Genomic DNA, 17,642 nt, shown 5'->3' on the forward strand with positions numbered 1-17,642 from the left:
CCTGATAGCAGGGCCAAAGCTCAGACAGATTCAAATATTTTGAGGAACAAGAGAGAACTGATGGTGCTTGCACTTACATGATCCTGGGAATGTCGCTGACTGGCACCGTGCCGTCATGCCCCACAGTCCCATCCTCATCCTCACTGCTCTCAGTGTCCTCACTGGAGGAGGAGTAGTCGGTCAGTTTAAGGGGCGGCCGGTTGATCTCATCTATTCGCAACTCCCTTAGTTCTTTAGCCAATGCAGTCAGATCCTGAAAGACAAAGGTTCATATAACAAACTAGAATAGTGAGTAACTTAAGTAGTATGACAGTAGCTCAGTTGTGGATATAGTGTAGCTTTGACAATATCAATATCTATTTTTGTCAACATTACATTAGTGTAGCTGTGTGCACAGTACAAAAGACAGTAGTGTTAGAAAGTCCCTTTTTTTTGGTGAATCAATTCATTCTGATAGTTCAGGATTGATCATTTTTGACTGGTCAACCAATTTATTATAATGAATTGGTTAATTATCATCACACATTATTTGATGAAGCAATACATTTTAGTCAGTAAAAAAAAAACACAAAAATGTATTTACACAAAAAAAAAATGCACATTTAAGATACTATACATATTTAAAATAATATACATTTATTTTATTGGCTTGAGATTTACTGATATAAATATATTAATTTAACTTTATATGGAGTACTTCTTAATTGCACAATGCACATTCCTTAATAAATAGCCTAAAATGTGTTTTAATATCAATATCAGCAGGTATAGTATTATATGCACTCTGTATAACATGAGGCTTTAAATGCAAGATATTTAAAGTGTGCTTGCCTAATCAAATATACTTTGGTATATATTAAGTTGGACCTTTGCACTATTTCGTTTAAATTACCACATAGTAATCCTAAGGCTTTTAAAGACAACTTTAATATTTGAGTATTTTATAGCACAGTTTCAAAGTAGCTAAACCAACACTGATGATAAAGGTCATTAAACTGAAAAGTTTGATTCTCACTCAGGAGCCACACAATCTTTATTAGAGGCTTGTTCAAATAGAAGATTAAATTGCAAAGAAAAGAAAAGTAGTATGACTATGAATGATAAAACAAACTTTCTCATAACTTGAGAATGATATAAAACTCACAAATTAAGATTCATTCACAATCTCCCCTACAATTAAAAAGAAATATAGCAATAATGCGACCTGTAATCCCAGCTCTAGGCCCAACATAAAAATGCCCCCTCGTGAACTCTAGTTGCTATGGAAACAACAAGGCTCCTAACAAACATCTGGGGTCAAGAACCTGAGCCAAGTGGGGAGAATGACACACAACCACACATAGAGTCTATTGACAAAGCCACTGGCAATGCGGCTTAGTGAGAAAGCTGAGGGGGTGAAAGAGGACAAGCTTTTCTCAAGTCAGCGTTTGCTATTGAGATCAGCAGGCAAGAATTCCCACAGTCCTCTGCCAAGCAACCTTTAGATTGAGAGGGACCGAGAGAAAGATGGATGGGAATGTTACCAATCCTTACAAGTTTCAAGTCAAAGCCAAAAATGGCTCACAGAGAAACAAACCAGTTTCATTAAAAAAATGTAAATGAATAAAAGTAAAACTAATAAAAAACTATAAGGTTTGGTTCTTCATGTAATTGTAGGAGAATTGTAATTGCACTAGCAGCGTCAAGGCCATATGTTGGATTCCAAACTATTGAATATAATGCAAGTAATTTTGGATAAAATGGCCTACCAAAAGCATCATTATAAATAAATAAGTGATATTCATCCAAAAATTAAATTCTGTAATTTATTCACCCTCAATTTGTTCCGAACCTGTATGAATTTCTTTCTTCTGCTGAACACGAAAGATGATATTTTGAAGAATGTCAGTAACCAAACAGTTGATGGGCCCCATTGAAGTAGTTGTAGTTGTTAAGTAGGAAGAACAGTGTAATAACTTGCAAATATCAGATTTCGGCCCAGTATGTCCACAGCTTCAGCCAATAATTTTCATTTCAGATATCTCTAATTTAAAAGCTTTGAGCGTTCACAAGTGGAAAACTGGCAAAGATGATAGTCTGAACAATGTAACCAGTGGGACATTTGGCCTCCAACTGTAAAATAGAATATGCGTCTGCAGCTTGTTTGGTCTGTGTTTGGAGGTCACATCTACATTTAAAGAGAACTAAAAGCACCCTCAAGGAAAAGCTAGATAAAAAAAAGAGACAAGACAAAGCAAAGAAGGAAGTTCAAACAGTAGTGTGCATGGAGACAGGAAATGAATTATGCTTAAATATTATTTGAGGGCCATTGGGATCCAACTTACCGTAGGTCGATTGGGTTTGTTCACCTCTCTGCCCTCCTGACAGGGCTTGGAGGTCTCCTGTAATGCCCCTGGAGAACCTTCTGATTTACCAGAGCCTGGAAAACATGCATAACCACATGCTCAAGACTAGAGGTTTAAGAAAAAGACACTGATTGACCCTTATTCTGACTATTGGGCAGGAAATACTTGTTCTTAAAAAGTGTTATAAAACTTAGATATTGCCATTATTGTAAACAACAATGTACAAAAGGCTCAACAGCTGGCCTGTGATATTCTTTACCAATGACTAACCTACTGGACTGGACCAGAATCTCTAAACAACTCAAGTGCACAAAACAGGCAAACAGTGTATCCAGAATGTCATACTATACACCCACTTCACTCAAGCGCAGCACTGCACATCTGACATGGTAAACAGAGTGGAACAGGAACAAGAGGATCCTAGCAAAAACAATCAGGATGAAGTCTGAAAGAGTGCCTGCTCCTTCAGTCCACTGGTGGTTGTCCACTTACCCACAATCACTATGATTTAAATAAGCATGTCCAAGTCACAGTGCAGACGGTAGCGTTCAATTGCTTAGACTACTGTCCGGTCAAAAAAAACATTTATTTTGGATCGTGTTGTGCAGTGGTTGAGGCTGCTATCCAGAAGGTTTATAGTTTGATCATTGAAAATAATGAATTAAATCACCTGTACTTACTCTCATTAAAGACTTTGAGTGATTTTATTTCTTCTATAGAGAAACTTTATAGAAATACTCAAGAAAAAGCAAAAAGAGGAAGACACTCACGTCTTGGCTGGTTCCTCTCACTTGATCCAGGCTGGGAGCCACCCTGAGAGCTGGGTGTGCTGGAGCTGGATGAGCCATTACTGCTGGTTCTTTGCAGAGCCACATCCAGAGACAACTCCGTCCTCCTCAGGTCTGGATTACTAGAGAGAGAGAGAGATCAGGATACAGTCAGTGCTTGAATACACCAACACAGTGCAACAGCTCCAGCATGTGATCGGACAGAGCTGACCTTGTGCGGATGAGCTGAGAGGCTGCCCGCACCCCTCCAACCGACTCCCCGTTCCCTGGAGAGGTCTTCCTCATCAGAGCAGGGGAGATAGAAGTGGTCCGCTGGGGCACCTGGGTATTACCGCACAACTTTAATCAAACAAACAAATGACCAAACGTCAGAGACGAGGGATCGTAGCATGATTATTACAACCAGTTGCTTTAAAATAATAAAAATAGAATGTGAATATTTTATTTAACAAATATATATCTATATATATATACATATATATATATATATATATATATATATATATATATATATATATATATATATATATATATAAGGGGGTTGGGGAAATCCAGCAAGATTTGTTTTCTTAAATGAATACTTTTATTCAGAAAAGATGCATTAAATTGATCAAAAGTGAAAGAAAAGATTTAAAAAGATTTCTATTTCAAATAAAGTCTATTCTTATAAACTTTATATTCAAAGAATCATAAAAACAAAATGTATTAGGGTTTCCCACAAAAATATTAAGCAGCACAACTGTTTTCAAAATTGATATGAGAAAAGTTTCTTGAGCACCATATCATCATATTAGAATGATTTCTGGAGGATCATGTGACACTGAAGACTGGAGTAATGATGCTGAAAATTCTGCTTAGCCACCGCAGGAATAAATTACATTTAAAAATTATTATTATTATTATTATTATTATTTTAACACTTCAATTTATTTTTAATTAAATAAATGCAGCATTAAATAATTTTTAAAAAGTCCTAAAACTTCTTAACGCTAGTGCATTCACCAAAAATATTATCAAAACATTATCACTTCAGGTGTAAAACCATGAAAAAGGAAAAACTGCATCAGTGAAGTTTATAGGAATAATTAAGGGTGGGACTAAATATCGATGGGACAACAATATATTGTTCTTCTCTGTGCAATACAAACTGGCGCCAAATATCGACATTTTAATTAATAATAATATCGATAGTTTTTAATTAGTAAAATAAGGCACTCTGAATGGATTTCCCAGCTCCAAGCGTGATATCATAAGCCATTTATTCTATCTTGAAGTACCCTGTGATTCCCACCCCTAATCATAATCCTGACCTTAGGAGGAATGTCGTCTTCCCTCAGCCAGGGGGAACTGCGGTCAGGTTTTTCCTCACGACTGGCAATGCGAGGGGCCGGAGGGGGCATCTCTGAAGTTGGATCTGAGTTCTGCCGTGGCATCTCTGGCCGATGGGACACCAGGCTCTCCTGGAACGCTGAAACGCCCTTGGCAGATTGATCATGCAAGGACTGAGAGACTGACAGAGAAGAGCTATGGGACCTCACTGGAACCAAATGAGCCATCTAAGAGGAGCAAGAAACCATTAAGTGCTTAGTTCAGGATTCTGATACTTTTTCACCAATTATTTTGACCTTTTTGTGACTCATTTGTGAGATTTAAAGATTTCCATGTAGATTTCCATGGGTATGTCAGGTACTAATCTTTTGAAAATAACATTTATTATTACTTACTAATATACAAATATCGCCAATGGACAGACTGATGGACATCAAGTTTTATAATAAATAAATTTGGAAAGCACAATATTACAATTCTGGCCAATATACCAATAATTATAGGGAGTTAAATGCTGCAAGTGTATTCAAGCATCCCAACATTATAATGTTCAGTATGAAAAAAATGAATAATCATTTTGGAGATTTACTAAAGATTACATCCAACAGTGTTGTAATCTAAATGTAAAAATGGAGGAAATGAATGAATGAATGATATAGTCCTGATATACTGTGCAACCTTATTGAAAATGAGTGCTTTAAAGAAAAAAAGGCTACATGTTGTTGTACCTGAGGCTCCACAGGGCGGTGTACAGGAGGCGTCCGTGCCGGCTGCATACCCCCACTGCTGAAGGACTCGGAGCGCGGCGGAAGGGAAGGGTCAGAAATACGGTTAGCCACTTTATGCTGCAGGGCAGGAGAGCTCTGGCGGTTTAGTTTGGAGCGCTCCTCGACCTTCATGAATAATAAAAAAGCCATATAAGAACAGGCCACACCGTTTGTCCCCGCCACCACCGACAAACAAGAACAAACTAGCAAGACCCTGAAAAATGCCTCAAGAACGACATACTTGGGAAATGCACAAGCCAATATTACTTTAATTAATCAATAGAAACTATCACACCATCTGAAAGAGAAAAGCAATCTATTCAGCTAGAAGCTGAATTAGCCGTTGCATGTTGATCAGGTCATTCATACAACAATCAGTTAGAGCAGACCAGCACCTTCTATAAAAGCAGAGAGACTGATGAAGGAAAATACTTCAACTAAGTTTAATGAGAAAAGAATCTGCTTTGACAATAGAAAACCCTGCTACACTGTATGAGACACTGCTTGACCATTAGATGAAAAAAACTCAGTTCTTATCTAATTTCTAAGTAAGTCAACATGGTAATCATTAACATTGATTTTGAACCGTATCTGTATTCATGAGATATGGAATGTGTCCAAGTCTGAATATGTGAAGTCTTTCAGTGTCTCACAAGTTGAGGGCTTTTTTGTTTGCACCAACAGATCCTTTCAAAGAACTAGACAGACATTGGTTAACCATCTTAGAGTCTCAGAAATGCAGATTCCTATTGAGGAAGACGCTTGTCAAATTCAAAAAGAAGTGGTTAGTGTGGAGACGAATGGCAGCTTGCTCAGAGATATGATTGCACTATGTCAAGAGTCATATATCAGGCTAATTAAAAGGCAACCAAAAGAGCAACTAAAAGATCCATCATATGTTGTTTAAAAGCACTGGCTACATTGGTTAAAATAGTTTTGCTTCTATTGTTAATATAACAGTGTGTCCTAATCAGGCGCAATGCAACAAGACATTATGTTCTCAGTGAAGAAACTACTGCAGGATTGACACAATCACAGCCAACAAGAGGATATTAGATTTTCAAATGTACAGTAAAGTGCTGCAGGAATGAGCTGTGTGCCTTGAACCAATTCATTTTGAGCTCGGTTTGTCATAACACTTAAAAATGGACAGAAAAGGATGCTCACATGGTCTAAAAAAAATGTCTGATTATGCAGTATTCAGATTGAATGTACTTCTAGGTTGGCATATAAAATGACATCCTTGCAGCAATCTGTTATGTGAACTGGGAATATGGACCAATGAGATTTTGCAGCGGGCAGGGCTACCCCGCGCAATGCCAAAGAAATGAAAACCAAGCGATCGACAGAATGTCCTGTTGCTCTGCGCTTGAGGGATATGGCTGGCTAGGCCATAGGCCATATCGTGGCTGGCTAGGATATGGTATGGAGAAACTTATGGAACTCTTTCAGCTTTACAGTAGTACTGCTAAAAAAAAATCTGGACACCCAAAATACAATGGATGTTTTTCAGGCTAAATATCAACCTCTCTCAAAGGTTGTTTAATTTACACGATTGGCAGAGTTCACCACATGCCACCTTGCAAGAGAAAAAGAGGAGCTCCATCACCAACGGACAACGCACCCAGAAGCACCCAGCGATGGCCTGCACTGACTGCTAAAGCTTACACAAACACAGAGGCCATCCAGTAGGGGTGGTGGGCCATCTCAGAATGAGGACCGGCGTCAAACAAATGACAGAGGGGCTTTCATGATGTCACTGATGAGTAAGAGCCAGTAAGTTGGAAATGGAAGGGGCTTATGACATGTGGAGTACTGACTGAACAACTGGTTAACATGTTTGTTTAATTGGGGAGTTGTACAATTTACCTATATCGATTTTGGAAGAGCATTCAGTAACCAAAACATTGTGCCAGTATATTCCATTTTAATTTGAGGATTAAGAGCAAGCAAATCAATAATACAGTTCAAGAAAAGCTATTTACATCTATTTACAATGATCGCAAACTCGCTTAATTGAAGGGGGACTTGATCGTCATCATGTTGAATGAAAACGGGGAGTCTACAGGGGATAAATTAGGGCTGACCGAGGATGAGCGGTGGGTAACGCTAGCTGCGGATGAGTGGCGTCTACGGCTATCTGGGGATGGCGACCTAGAGGAGACTGGGCTTCCTCTGGGTGTGTTTCTAGGGGAGAGCCCCATCCAGCGCAAAACAGAACTAAGTGGCTGAGACTTTTTAGACTTATGGGGCTTGCGGTGCACATTAAAATAGCCCTGAGTTTCAAACGAATTGGAGCGCCAGATGGGCTGTTGACATCTCAGCCTGAGCAGCTCCTTTGAAGTCAGGTCCAGAGAAGAGGAGGAGCGAATAATGTCAACCGATTTTTCTGAAGGGAATGGTGCGAGGGGCACGGCCCACTCCCATTGTGGTACCATCAGGAGGTCTTTGGGTGGCACAGAGTTTGAACGCTTATCTTTACCCATCATTTCTCTAAGGGAGTGTTCTGGGGCGGACCGGGACAGAAAGTCGTCCTCATCGGTGTTCAGACACTTTTGGTTGACAGCGATTTGCGGGAGCAGCTCTCCGCCTAGATCTAGTCTACGGCTAGGCAAGAAGTTCAATTTTGAGGCTGAGGCCAAGTCTTCTGAACTAACCACTTTAGTGACCGCTGGGTTGGGCTTGCGTTCGTGGACCTTCTGCCCGGCCTTCTGGCAGGCCCTAAGCTGGCGCACCTGCTGGCTAATGTTCTCTCGACTCTCTTGCTGGCCTGAGACATGGATTATTGGCTGCTGGTGCTTCCGGTTCTGTAAATGCTGTGAGATCTGTTCACTAATAGGGGGAAACAGTTTAGTGGGGGCTGAGGGGGTCCTTTTGGGGGGGTGCTGCTGACGGGAAGGGGATGAGGAAGGCTTGTGGTTGATGGGTTGGGTCCTTTTTGGGGGCCTGCCATGGACCTGAAACAGTGAGTCAAGAGTTTTTTTGTTAAACACAGTTAAGTTGAAAAAAAAAAAAAAAGAGAACAGCTGGGCCAAGCACACACACCACAAGACTGAAGCTCATATCGCTTTCATGCTGCAGTCTTAAAATCTCAAATCGGAAACTTGATGTGTTGCCAAAGATGTTCAAGCGTGTGAGTCCTTGTGAGTCGAGTCGTAACAGATGTAATGTTGAATTTCAAACTGGCTGGACACGTCTCTCCTTCCATGTTTTTAAAAATTAAGTCTTGTGTTGAAAGTGCATTCAGTAATTTTTTAGCTAGATAGAACTTCACAATTCTTCGTATACTTTAAATACTAGTGGTGAATAGATATTGCAACTGATGCAACTTACACTGGATACTAGTGAGTTTTATAGAGTAGTCTAAACAACTCACTCACAAATTCACTTACCTGTCCAACAAACAAAAAAACACTACTCAGGATTTTTTCACATTGTGGACCCTTACTGATATCGGCATACAATTTTTTGTCTACTGTATGTTGGTCTGTCTTCAGACCGTTTTCATTTCACTTCGGCAGCCGAAGAGTGTGATTTTCTTCTATGTTCAGTTAAACAGTACGGATCACGTTATTTCAACATGACAAAATATAATGAGGGGGTAATGACCATACAAAATTAAACAATTATATAATACATATTATAAAATTCAGTCTTTATCTCATCACACTTTTCAAAAACGTGATTTACTGATTGATTTATTTATAGTTTAAAACCTTTAAAAATTGGCACCAAACTACTTAATGTGCCTTTAATTTTGCATTTATGCATTTTGCAGACACTTATCCAAAGCGACTTACAAAATAAAAACAAAACATTCATTGTAGTACACAATGCCAGATTTATCAGACAACTACTTTAGGAAACTAGGGAAGAATTTTTTTTTAATTTGAGTGTTTGTGTGCACGTGTGTGCATGCATATTCCGCACAATGACTTTAATATGCGTGTACGCTTGTGTGAAAACACATTTTGAGATCTGTGATTACTGGTTTGTGCAACAGCCTTCTATCTTGTAGTGTGTGCTTGGCCTAGGAAAGTAAAGACAAAATCAGATCGCTGTGATGACTGTAGATCAAAAGAAAAGAGTCCAGATTACAAAAGACACTAAATAGTATTTCCTTCAGTTATATATATATTTTGTTCTAAAAAGACTGAAGACTGTGCTGATATTCTAGGATAAATCAAGAGAGTTAATCTGTCCAGTTTCATTTCGCTGAATCAGCATCAGTCATCTAAGACTCAGTAAAGTTTCCAGGCTGCTGACCCTGAAAAGTGTGCTGGAAAACATTTCTGCAGTGCAACACAGTTTCCTAACCAGGCACAATGCGTTTCCAGTGACAAGCAATTTGTTTGTCTGCACAGTACGTGAAACAGTGTGTGACATGAAGTCAATAAGAACATATTTACTGTTTAAAGTACAGTTATTAAGAGCAGGATTTTGGACCAAATTAGATTTCATTGAGGGTGGTGCTAGAGAGCATGCAACTCACTGGTACATGTTGGGTGTCACGGTCACAGCTGGTTAGGACAAAAACTAAGATTTGCATTCAAGAACTTTAAATCGCATCATCCCTGGAGTAACACAGTGCTGCGATGCTGGAAAAAGGACAAATTCCGTTTAATTTCCGATTTTCCCACCTCTTTGGCCCAGTTAGGTTTGTCGATGGGGTTGACGGCATCTTTGTAGTGGTAGAGTTGCTTCTTCTCTGTAGGTCTGGAGTCTTGTTGCTGTTGTTGGAGAGAGACGAGGTAAGCCCTCTCCTGATGGAGCTGTCTTTGCAATCTCTCTGCCTGTCTCTGTTCCTCAAGCTGTTTACGTTTATACTCCTGAAGACAAGGAGAGAGAGGATGATAGTTTAAATAACTGTGTGATGTCACATAAAGAGCTTTGCAATAAATGATTCAAACAATCACAATGATCATACACTGGCACACAAACACACAAAAACATGCGCATGCTGGATCACAAGAGGTATACGATGCTCAAGACAAATGGGAGCACACAAAATCCAGGTGAACCGCCATTCAATGCCAGGCATATGCTCTGCCTTGAAGGCAGATATCTGGGATGGTGTGAGACCAGCTACAGATGAAAAAAAAAAAAAAGGTTTCAAGTATCCTCTAGACTCCTCTCAAAAAAGTTACATCTGGAAGCCATAGAACAGAGCTACCTTAAACAAAGTCCTCTGTGCAGTTTTGCAGTCTTTTATCATTCTCTTTTGTCCTCGGTCTACTCTAGTGGCTTCAATGAAAAGCAAGTTTTATTGCATCTTTCTGGCCTCCTCTACACATCAAAACTCCTATGAGAGCCGAGAAATTAGGGAAGACTTGCTCGGGTCTACATTTTTCCTGGTTTAACTTAAAAAGCATCAAAGCATGGGATTTCACAGGAACAAATGTTTTAATTTGCTAAGGATAAAAAAGCTCTTTTGTCATTTGCCATCATTTGTTTTGTGCGTTTGTTGGGACAGTACAACAGTTATAGCAATAAAAAGGACTTCCAGCATTATTGTGTAGATTAAAACGTCATTACAAATACACAATATATCAAACATTGATACGTTAACAACATTACAATTAATCTCTATTTAACTGATGCATGTATGAACATATACAGCATGAACAGTGGCACAGTAGTGACACAAGTCGCTTCTCGAACGATGATTTTCCAGAACTTTTGGCCAATGGAATGAATAAGATTGTTGTTCTTGTTATTTTCTCTCAAAAGCAAATACAAAACAAGAACCAATGCAAAATAAAACATAATTGTGATTCTGCAAGCACAAAAGGAATAAACAGAGATATATTTGGGTCGGCGCAGCGGCGGGTCAGGGGAGAGGAGGGACAGGGTTTAGGGCTACAGCAAGGCGAGTGTCTTCTCTGTTACCAGTAGGAGCGCCTGCTCTTGTAAGAGCTGTTGCTGGAGAATCTCAAGCTGTCTCTGTTCCTCCTCCAACTGACGACGGATATACTCCTACAGACCCGCCACGACGCAAGAGACAGAAAGACAGGAAAACAGAGAAAACTGAGTTTATCACAGTTTCTACAGGATTCAGAATGAAAGTGTGACAGTGAAATATCACATAAGATGATAAAGAAGCGTGAGATGAAAAGAACAACAGAATGACAGATAGCTAGCCATAAAGACATTAGTATAAACAACAGAGACTTGTCCTGCATTCAAAAATGCCTACTTCCAAAAAACAGTATGTCTGAATTAGGGCTGTCAAATGATTAATCGCATCCAAAATAAAAGTTTGTGTTTACATAATATATGTGGGTGCACTTTGTATAATTATTTTGTATATATATATATATATATATATATATATAAATACACACACATGCTTGTATATTTAAGAAAAAAAATTATTTATATATAATATAAATTATATATAAATCTATATAAAAGTATATACAAGCATGTGTGTGTATTTGAAGAGTTCAGAAGTGCCATTTGAAATTTTCTCCTAGAATGATCATTTTTATCAAGCTTGTATATTTAAGTTCAGTAATTTCACTTAAATGACAATTAATAGGTAATCTTCATCGCAATTTTAGTGAAATTGCTGAACTTAAATATACAGGCTTGATCACAAAAATTACTTAGAGGCTTTTGCATCTGAACTCTTCATTTATATATATAAAATAATTAAACACCGTGCACCCACATATTTTTTGTAAACACAAACTTTTATTTTGGATGCGATTAATTGCGATTCATCGTTTGACAGCCCTAGTCTGAATTCATAGTATTCATGCATCTGAATTTATAGTATTCGATATTCAGAAGTGCGCATCCGATGGACATGGTTAGGTCACATGGCGAATGTAGTGCATCCGAATTTCATTCTCACTACACATATTAATACTAAATAGAACACGCCTTTCTAATGGCTGAGAAGAAAGTTTTGCACTAAATGTAGTACCTACAGTATGCGATTTTCACAGTGATAGAACGAAAGCTAGTTAACTAGCTAGCAAGAACCATAGAACAGAGGGATAAAAATCACAGCTAGCTACATCCATAGATAGAACAATAGCTAGCTAGGTTAAATGATAGCTAGATAAAACCTTAGCTAAAATGATTACTTGATGGACAGATGGAATGATAACTAGCTAGACCATAGATAAAAAAACAATAACTAGTTGCTAGAATGGTAGCTAGAATGATAGATAATTTCTTAGCAAGAAAAGAAGAGGTGTGGAAAAATATGAAGTGAAATATCAGGTACACAATTTGATGACATTTTTTTTTTTTTGATGAAAGGAGGGTGTGAATGTGTGGAGAGGGAAAGAAAGAGCCCACTGGGAGTTCATACATCAGCACCCCTGAAGCAGTGTGCCTGAGAGGACAAAAATAAGGGGGAGAGAACACTGATAGTGAGAGCAGTCAGAGGGGAGTGTAATCGCCATGTCCTCAAAAGCAACTGTGAGGAGATGATGATGATGATGATAGAAAAACCTTTTTAGTGTGAGCAGTGTGCGAGCGAGAGCGTGCGGGTCAGAGCTCTGGAAAACAGCGGGCATTAACAGAGCCATTCTTAGAAACATGGACAACTCAGCAAGGTAATTAACCTCAACCACACAAATGAAAAAGACCAAGATATTCTCATCCATTTATCAAGTCAGTGACGCAGCCATCCCTTCATACATCATGAGATGCGCGAGGGGAATGGTTCAAGGTCACACACGCAATTCCCAGTTAGGGGTGTTAGATGGTCAATCAACTTGGAGCAGATAAAGAGAAAAGCTGTGCACTCATTTCCCGTGTCTTATCTGGCTCTCCGCAGAACCTTTTCGTTACGGAGCCATTCACAGGGTAACTTTAACAATTAACTTTCATTAATTGAGTGTGTAGTTGGTTTCCAGCGATATAACCGGAACAGCGCAGCGGGAAACAGCTTGAGTACCTGCTCCCTTTCGGCCTGTCTCCTCTCCTCCTCTCGACGGGCCTGCTCCTCAAAGCGATGCCTCTCTCTGTCTTGCTGCTTCCTGAGCTCACGTTCACGCCGCTGTTGCTGTAAGACACACACATACACACACAATCAATCAAGCAAGCAAGTCTTTACATAGCAACATTGAAGAAGCTGAAAAACAGCATTTTCCCTTCGATGCCCTCTGGTTTAATATGTAGTGAGGCTCTAGTAAAACTCAATTGGAGTGTGTCATTTGTTAATGTGTGATGCTATTGGGATATTAAATTGCCAATTCAGCCAGACCAGCTGATGCCCTTCATTATCCACACCGGTAAATTAGAGCTAGGTGAAATAGCAAAAAAAAAAAAGAAAGAAAGAAAAACAGCAATATTTTGCCTGTTGATAAATCCAGGTACATTTCAATATTTGTGTTTGCTCCAAATTGTCTTAAAAGAAATAGATCCTCCAATCAGCACAATAAGATAAATTCTATAAATTAAATGACTATAAAAAAGAAAGGTTTTCGCAAAACTGTTTTTAATTATTCTAACACAAGTAAAATGATGGTCAATTTTAATTTATAAGAACAGATGAATTTACTTTCATATGTATTACTAAAATATTTCAAATGTTAAATTCCCAATGAGGAATACTGTGAACAAATTAGAGCAATAATGCAGTGAATAGTTTCAGAAATTCATTGAAATGAAAAAGAAAACTTAGCTTATCATTAGAATGTTGTGTTTCCTGCTTCCCATAATGCATCAGTTCCTTAACTTAGCTACTCTGAGCCTGGTGTTAAAGACACCACTTGTAGGAGTGTTGCTCTAGGAAAGTAATGCTGGTCTGTGTTTTTGTATGAATATCAGATAATCTGGATGTTCTCCATTAAAATAGATATCTTACATTACTGAGCAGGTCTAAGTAAATAGAATGCCGAGAGGCTCATTCGTGGATTTATAATATGAAGTGTCATTCATATGAGCTCAGAGCAGCAAAAGTTTAACCTATAAGGAGTCCTGTACCATGAGACAACAGCTGGTGTAAACCCAGACAGTTTGTCTTACACACACTATAAGCATACCTCTTCAAGCCTGCGCCTCTGTTCCTTTTGTTCCTCGATGCGTTTCTGTCTCTCTGCCAGTAATTGGTGCTTGTGTCCTTCGTTCTGCTGTTGTTCCAGCTGCTGTCTGCGCAAGGCCTCTGATCGTTCCTTATTGGCCAGCTGCAGGCGTAGGAAATCCCGCCTTAGAGTGGACTCTCCTGGAATGTTGATGATGGAGCTGTATGGGGACGGATCATTGGAAGTTTCGATTAGTTTTGTCCCATATATACAACGTATACAATCATCCAGTTCCCTTCTAATTGTATGCCCACTAGAAAACCCAACCCAAAACACCTAATCGATGTTGTACCTGGGTTCTCCCATGTCATGCTCCTCCTCCTCCTCTTCACTCCCACTGTACTCGTACTCCGTCTCATCTGCGGGTGTGAAAATGTCCTGCAGTCACATTTCAGACATGCAAAGCCCTCCCTAATGGGATCCCCATCAGGTACTATGACATGCTGTGTCCTTAAAGCATCTGTCTGCTTTAAAAAGGCCAATTTTCTATGATTATGTAGCTTTTCCCTGAGGTGCACTCGTGAGGTTTAAGGTTTCTAGCACCAGTCACAAACAGAATTTAGTTTTTAATGACTATTATCCACTCTCTCTCTCTCTGACATTTAGAATTACATTAGCTATACTACAATACTTTTAAGAGAAAAAAAGTAAGTATTTAAAGGGATATTACACCGTTTTTTTCCCCAAATTAAAGTTGATGTTGATTCATACCTCTCTCGTATCGTATATAGATAGATAGATAGATAGATAGATAGATAGATAGATAGATAGATAGATAGATAGATAGATAGATAGATAGATAGATAGATAGATAGATAGATAGATAGATAGATAGATAGATAGATAGATAGATAGATAGATAGATAGATAGATAGATGTCTCAATTTTGTTTCTAAAACGAAACGTAAGCATATTAACGATCCAAATTTGTCTAAATGTGTTTTGGGGGGGGGGCCTTTATATGAAAGAAGTCTTATTTATTTTGACTAATTTTGCTTATAAACACTAATATTATTTTATGAAAAAAAATAAAAATAAAAAATAACCGTTTTCTATTTTTAATATATCTCAAAACATATTTTTTTTCCTGTGATAAAGCTGAATTTTTAGCATCATTACTCCAGTCTTCAGTGTCACATGACCCTTCAGAAATCCTTCTAATATGTTGATTTGGTGCTCAAATAATTGTTAAAAACAGTTGTAGTGCTTAATTTTGAGGAAACGGTTACATTTATTTCAGGATTCTATGATATACGTTATTTAAAAAAATAAAATAATGCATTTGTTTGAAGTAAAAATATATTTTTAAACATTATAATTTTCTTTACTGTCAGTTTTGCTCCATTTAATTCATGGATAAAATAATTAATTTCTTTAAAATGTATATAATTTTTTTTATCTACTAACATGCCCAAACATATAAACTAACATCATTCATAACAGCACACCAACATCCTTCATTTTCAACCTATATTTTGAGAAAGTCAAAATGCCCATTTGGAGAAGGGCAATATTGCTAAACTCATTCAATAACTTCAAGCAGCAATTTAAGGGGCTCTGAGGGGGAAAAGGCAAGTTAAATTGAAAATGAGGAATGGAGGTCATGTGTTATGTGATAAATGCTAAATGTCAAACTCAGCAGAGATAAAGTGTCTGATGAGGGAATTTTCCTCAGCTCTGTGCTGCACATGCTTGTTTCCATCTTCATGGTGCAAGAAGGTCATTTGTTTTGACACGAGTAACACACAAAGAGAGACATGTCTAATATATCTGATAAGGCTCACCTCTCTCGCCTCTCTTCTTCTTGGTTCGGTCGATGTGGTCCTTGAGCTGGATGCGGATTTGCCTCTCATTGGACAGTTCTCGAATGAAGGCATGTTTAATTAGGGTCTCTGTGCTGGGCCTCTGGTTGTGATTCTTCACCAGACAGCTTTCAATAAATGACTGGAACTTTTTAGACCTGCAGATATGAGCAAGAGCTTGAGGGGACAGCTGCAGGCTTATCTTGTTTTTATTTTTGTCTCCTTGTTTTGTCTTTCAAGCATCTGGTAAGAACAACCGATATGGGCGTGCATTTTCAGGCAGTTTGTTCACACGTTTATGAATCAAGTAATATCACTTGCAGACTCCAAGATAACAAACAAAAACCTGTATGTCTACTCTAGAGTGACAAGCAAGCTTTCTCAAGGTTTTTGTGCTTGAATATGCTGACATACCAAATGAAGATTTGCACGTGAAAAAAGATCTTCATTTGATTTTTGGATGACTTCATTGGACTTAATAGAAGATTGGACAAAGCTCTGGACTGGGGGTCTATTCTTGTGACCTTTGTGGGGGGAAAAAAAGGGGCACTCACCACTTCTTGGACTTGAGCCTGGGAGCCGGGTTTCTAGGGATCAGAAACAGGGCTCTCATTGGGTGCATGTCACAAAGGGCTGCGGATAAAGAAAGGAGAACGTTAACACTGGATGTGTTGTGCTGACTAACACTGTCCAGCACATCTCAATCTAACGGACAGAACAAACATCCATGAGTTGGTTTATATGTTGTAATGTGCTCTTTAAAGCTAAAACAGAAAAGTAGAATGCAGATTTCGGTTCATTACTCTCTCTTAAAAACTCAATTATCATCATTCTTGGGAATGATGTCCAACAGCTAGCTTTCAACAAATCAACAAAATATGAAGCTAATATCAACTCTGGAATAGGACTGTGTGGCTGTAACAGTAATAGACTACTTTGGCAAGTGCAAGCAACTTCCCAGCACTGAATGGTCACGGTTTGAGGGTACAATGACTTTCAGCCTGGCAGCAGGGTTGGCAAGCTGATTCCAAAATAGAGGACAGTCGAGCTTAGCTAGTTTGACCAGCAATGTCACTTTTGGACACAGATCTGTTGCTACATACCGAGGGCCAATATGCCAGTGCCAACAAAAATACATGCACAAACACACATTTTCATTTGTTGTCAGCAGTCACAAAGGGGAGTCATCTCACAAATGGACTACATAATAATAATAAAAAAAGGCAGATCTGTCCTCAAATGCACTTCCCAGCATCTTTCTGTCCCCTGGGCATAGCAGTACCACCCTGCCAGGGTACCTTCCTACAGGATTATTCCCCTCTCCAGCCAGGACAAGATCACTACAGTCTGTCTGCCCTTTGCCTATCCATCACTGCTCAGCCATCTGTGAGACAGCCTTCCACTGAGAGCAGCTCACGTGGCTGGTCCAGACACTGACCGCAGAGGCCAGAGCAAAGAGCGAGTCTTATATATCCAACAGATGCAAGGAAGACGTCTGTGACCTTCACATATGCTTCAGCCAATGCCAAAATGCAACAATATTCAACACACAGTTTGTTTTTTGTTG

The 17,642-nt window shown here is 38.8% G+C and overlaps 1 protein-coding gene across 6 annotated transcripts in view; it reads right to left on the reverse strand.

The window, feature by feature from the left end:
- The window catches only part of tnika (TRAF2 and NCK interacting kinase a), an 86,827-nt gene that overhangs the window by 9,487 nt on the left and 59,698 nt on the right, over positions 1 to 17,642 (reverse strand). Inside the window, exons 9-22 of one of the 6 annotated variants that reach the window (XM_039675680.2) lie at positions 16,630 to 16,708; positions 16,058 to 16,233; positions 14,566 to 14,632; positions 14,235 to 14,433; positions 13,145 to 13,252; positions 11,119 to 11,205; positions 9,870 to 10,058; positions 7,887 to 8,186; positions 5,191 to 5,355; positions 4,444 to 4,689; positions 3,345 to 3,454; positions 3,116 to 3,255; positions 2,325 to 2,419; positions 78 to 253 (exon numbers count right to left, since the gene is read on the reverse strand). In XM_039675680.2, the coding sequence (XP_039531614.2) occupies positions 78 to 253; positions 2,325 to 2,419; positions 3,116 to 3,255; positions 3,345 to 3,454; positions 4,444 to 4,689; positions 5,191 to 5,355; positions 7,887 to 8,186; positions 9,870 to 10,058; positions 11,119 to 11,205; positions 13,145 to 13,252; positions 14,235 to 14,433; positions 14,566 to 14,632; positions 16,058 to 16,233; positions 16,630 to 16,708 (2,137 nt within the window). Of the gene's footprint in view, positions 1 to 77; positions 254 to 2,324; positions 2,420 to 3,115; positions 3,256 to 3,344; positions 3,473 to 4,443; positions 4,690 to 5,190; positions 5,356 to 7,886; positions 8,187 to 9,869; positions 10,059 to 11,118; positions 11,206 to 13,144; positions 13,253 to 14,234; positions 14,434 to 14,565; positions 14,633 to 16,057; positions 16,234 to 16,629; positions 16,709 to 17,642 lie in introns of all 6 variants that reach the window. The other 5 variants (XM_039675679.2, XM_039675681.2, XM_039675683.2 and 2 more) reach the window with 5 other exon arrangements.

Source organism: Pimephales promelas, chromosome 5 (assembly GCF_988280905.1).
Source record: "Pimephales promelas chromosome 5, fPimPro1.hap1.1, whole genome shotgun sequence".
Classification (NCBI taxonomy): Eukaryota; Metazoa; Chordata; class Actinopteri; order Cypriniformes; family Leuciscidae; genus Pimephales; species Pimephales promelas.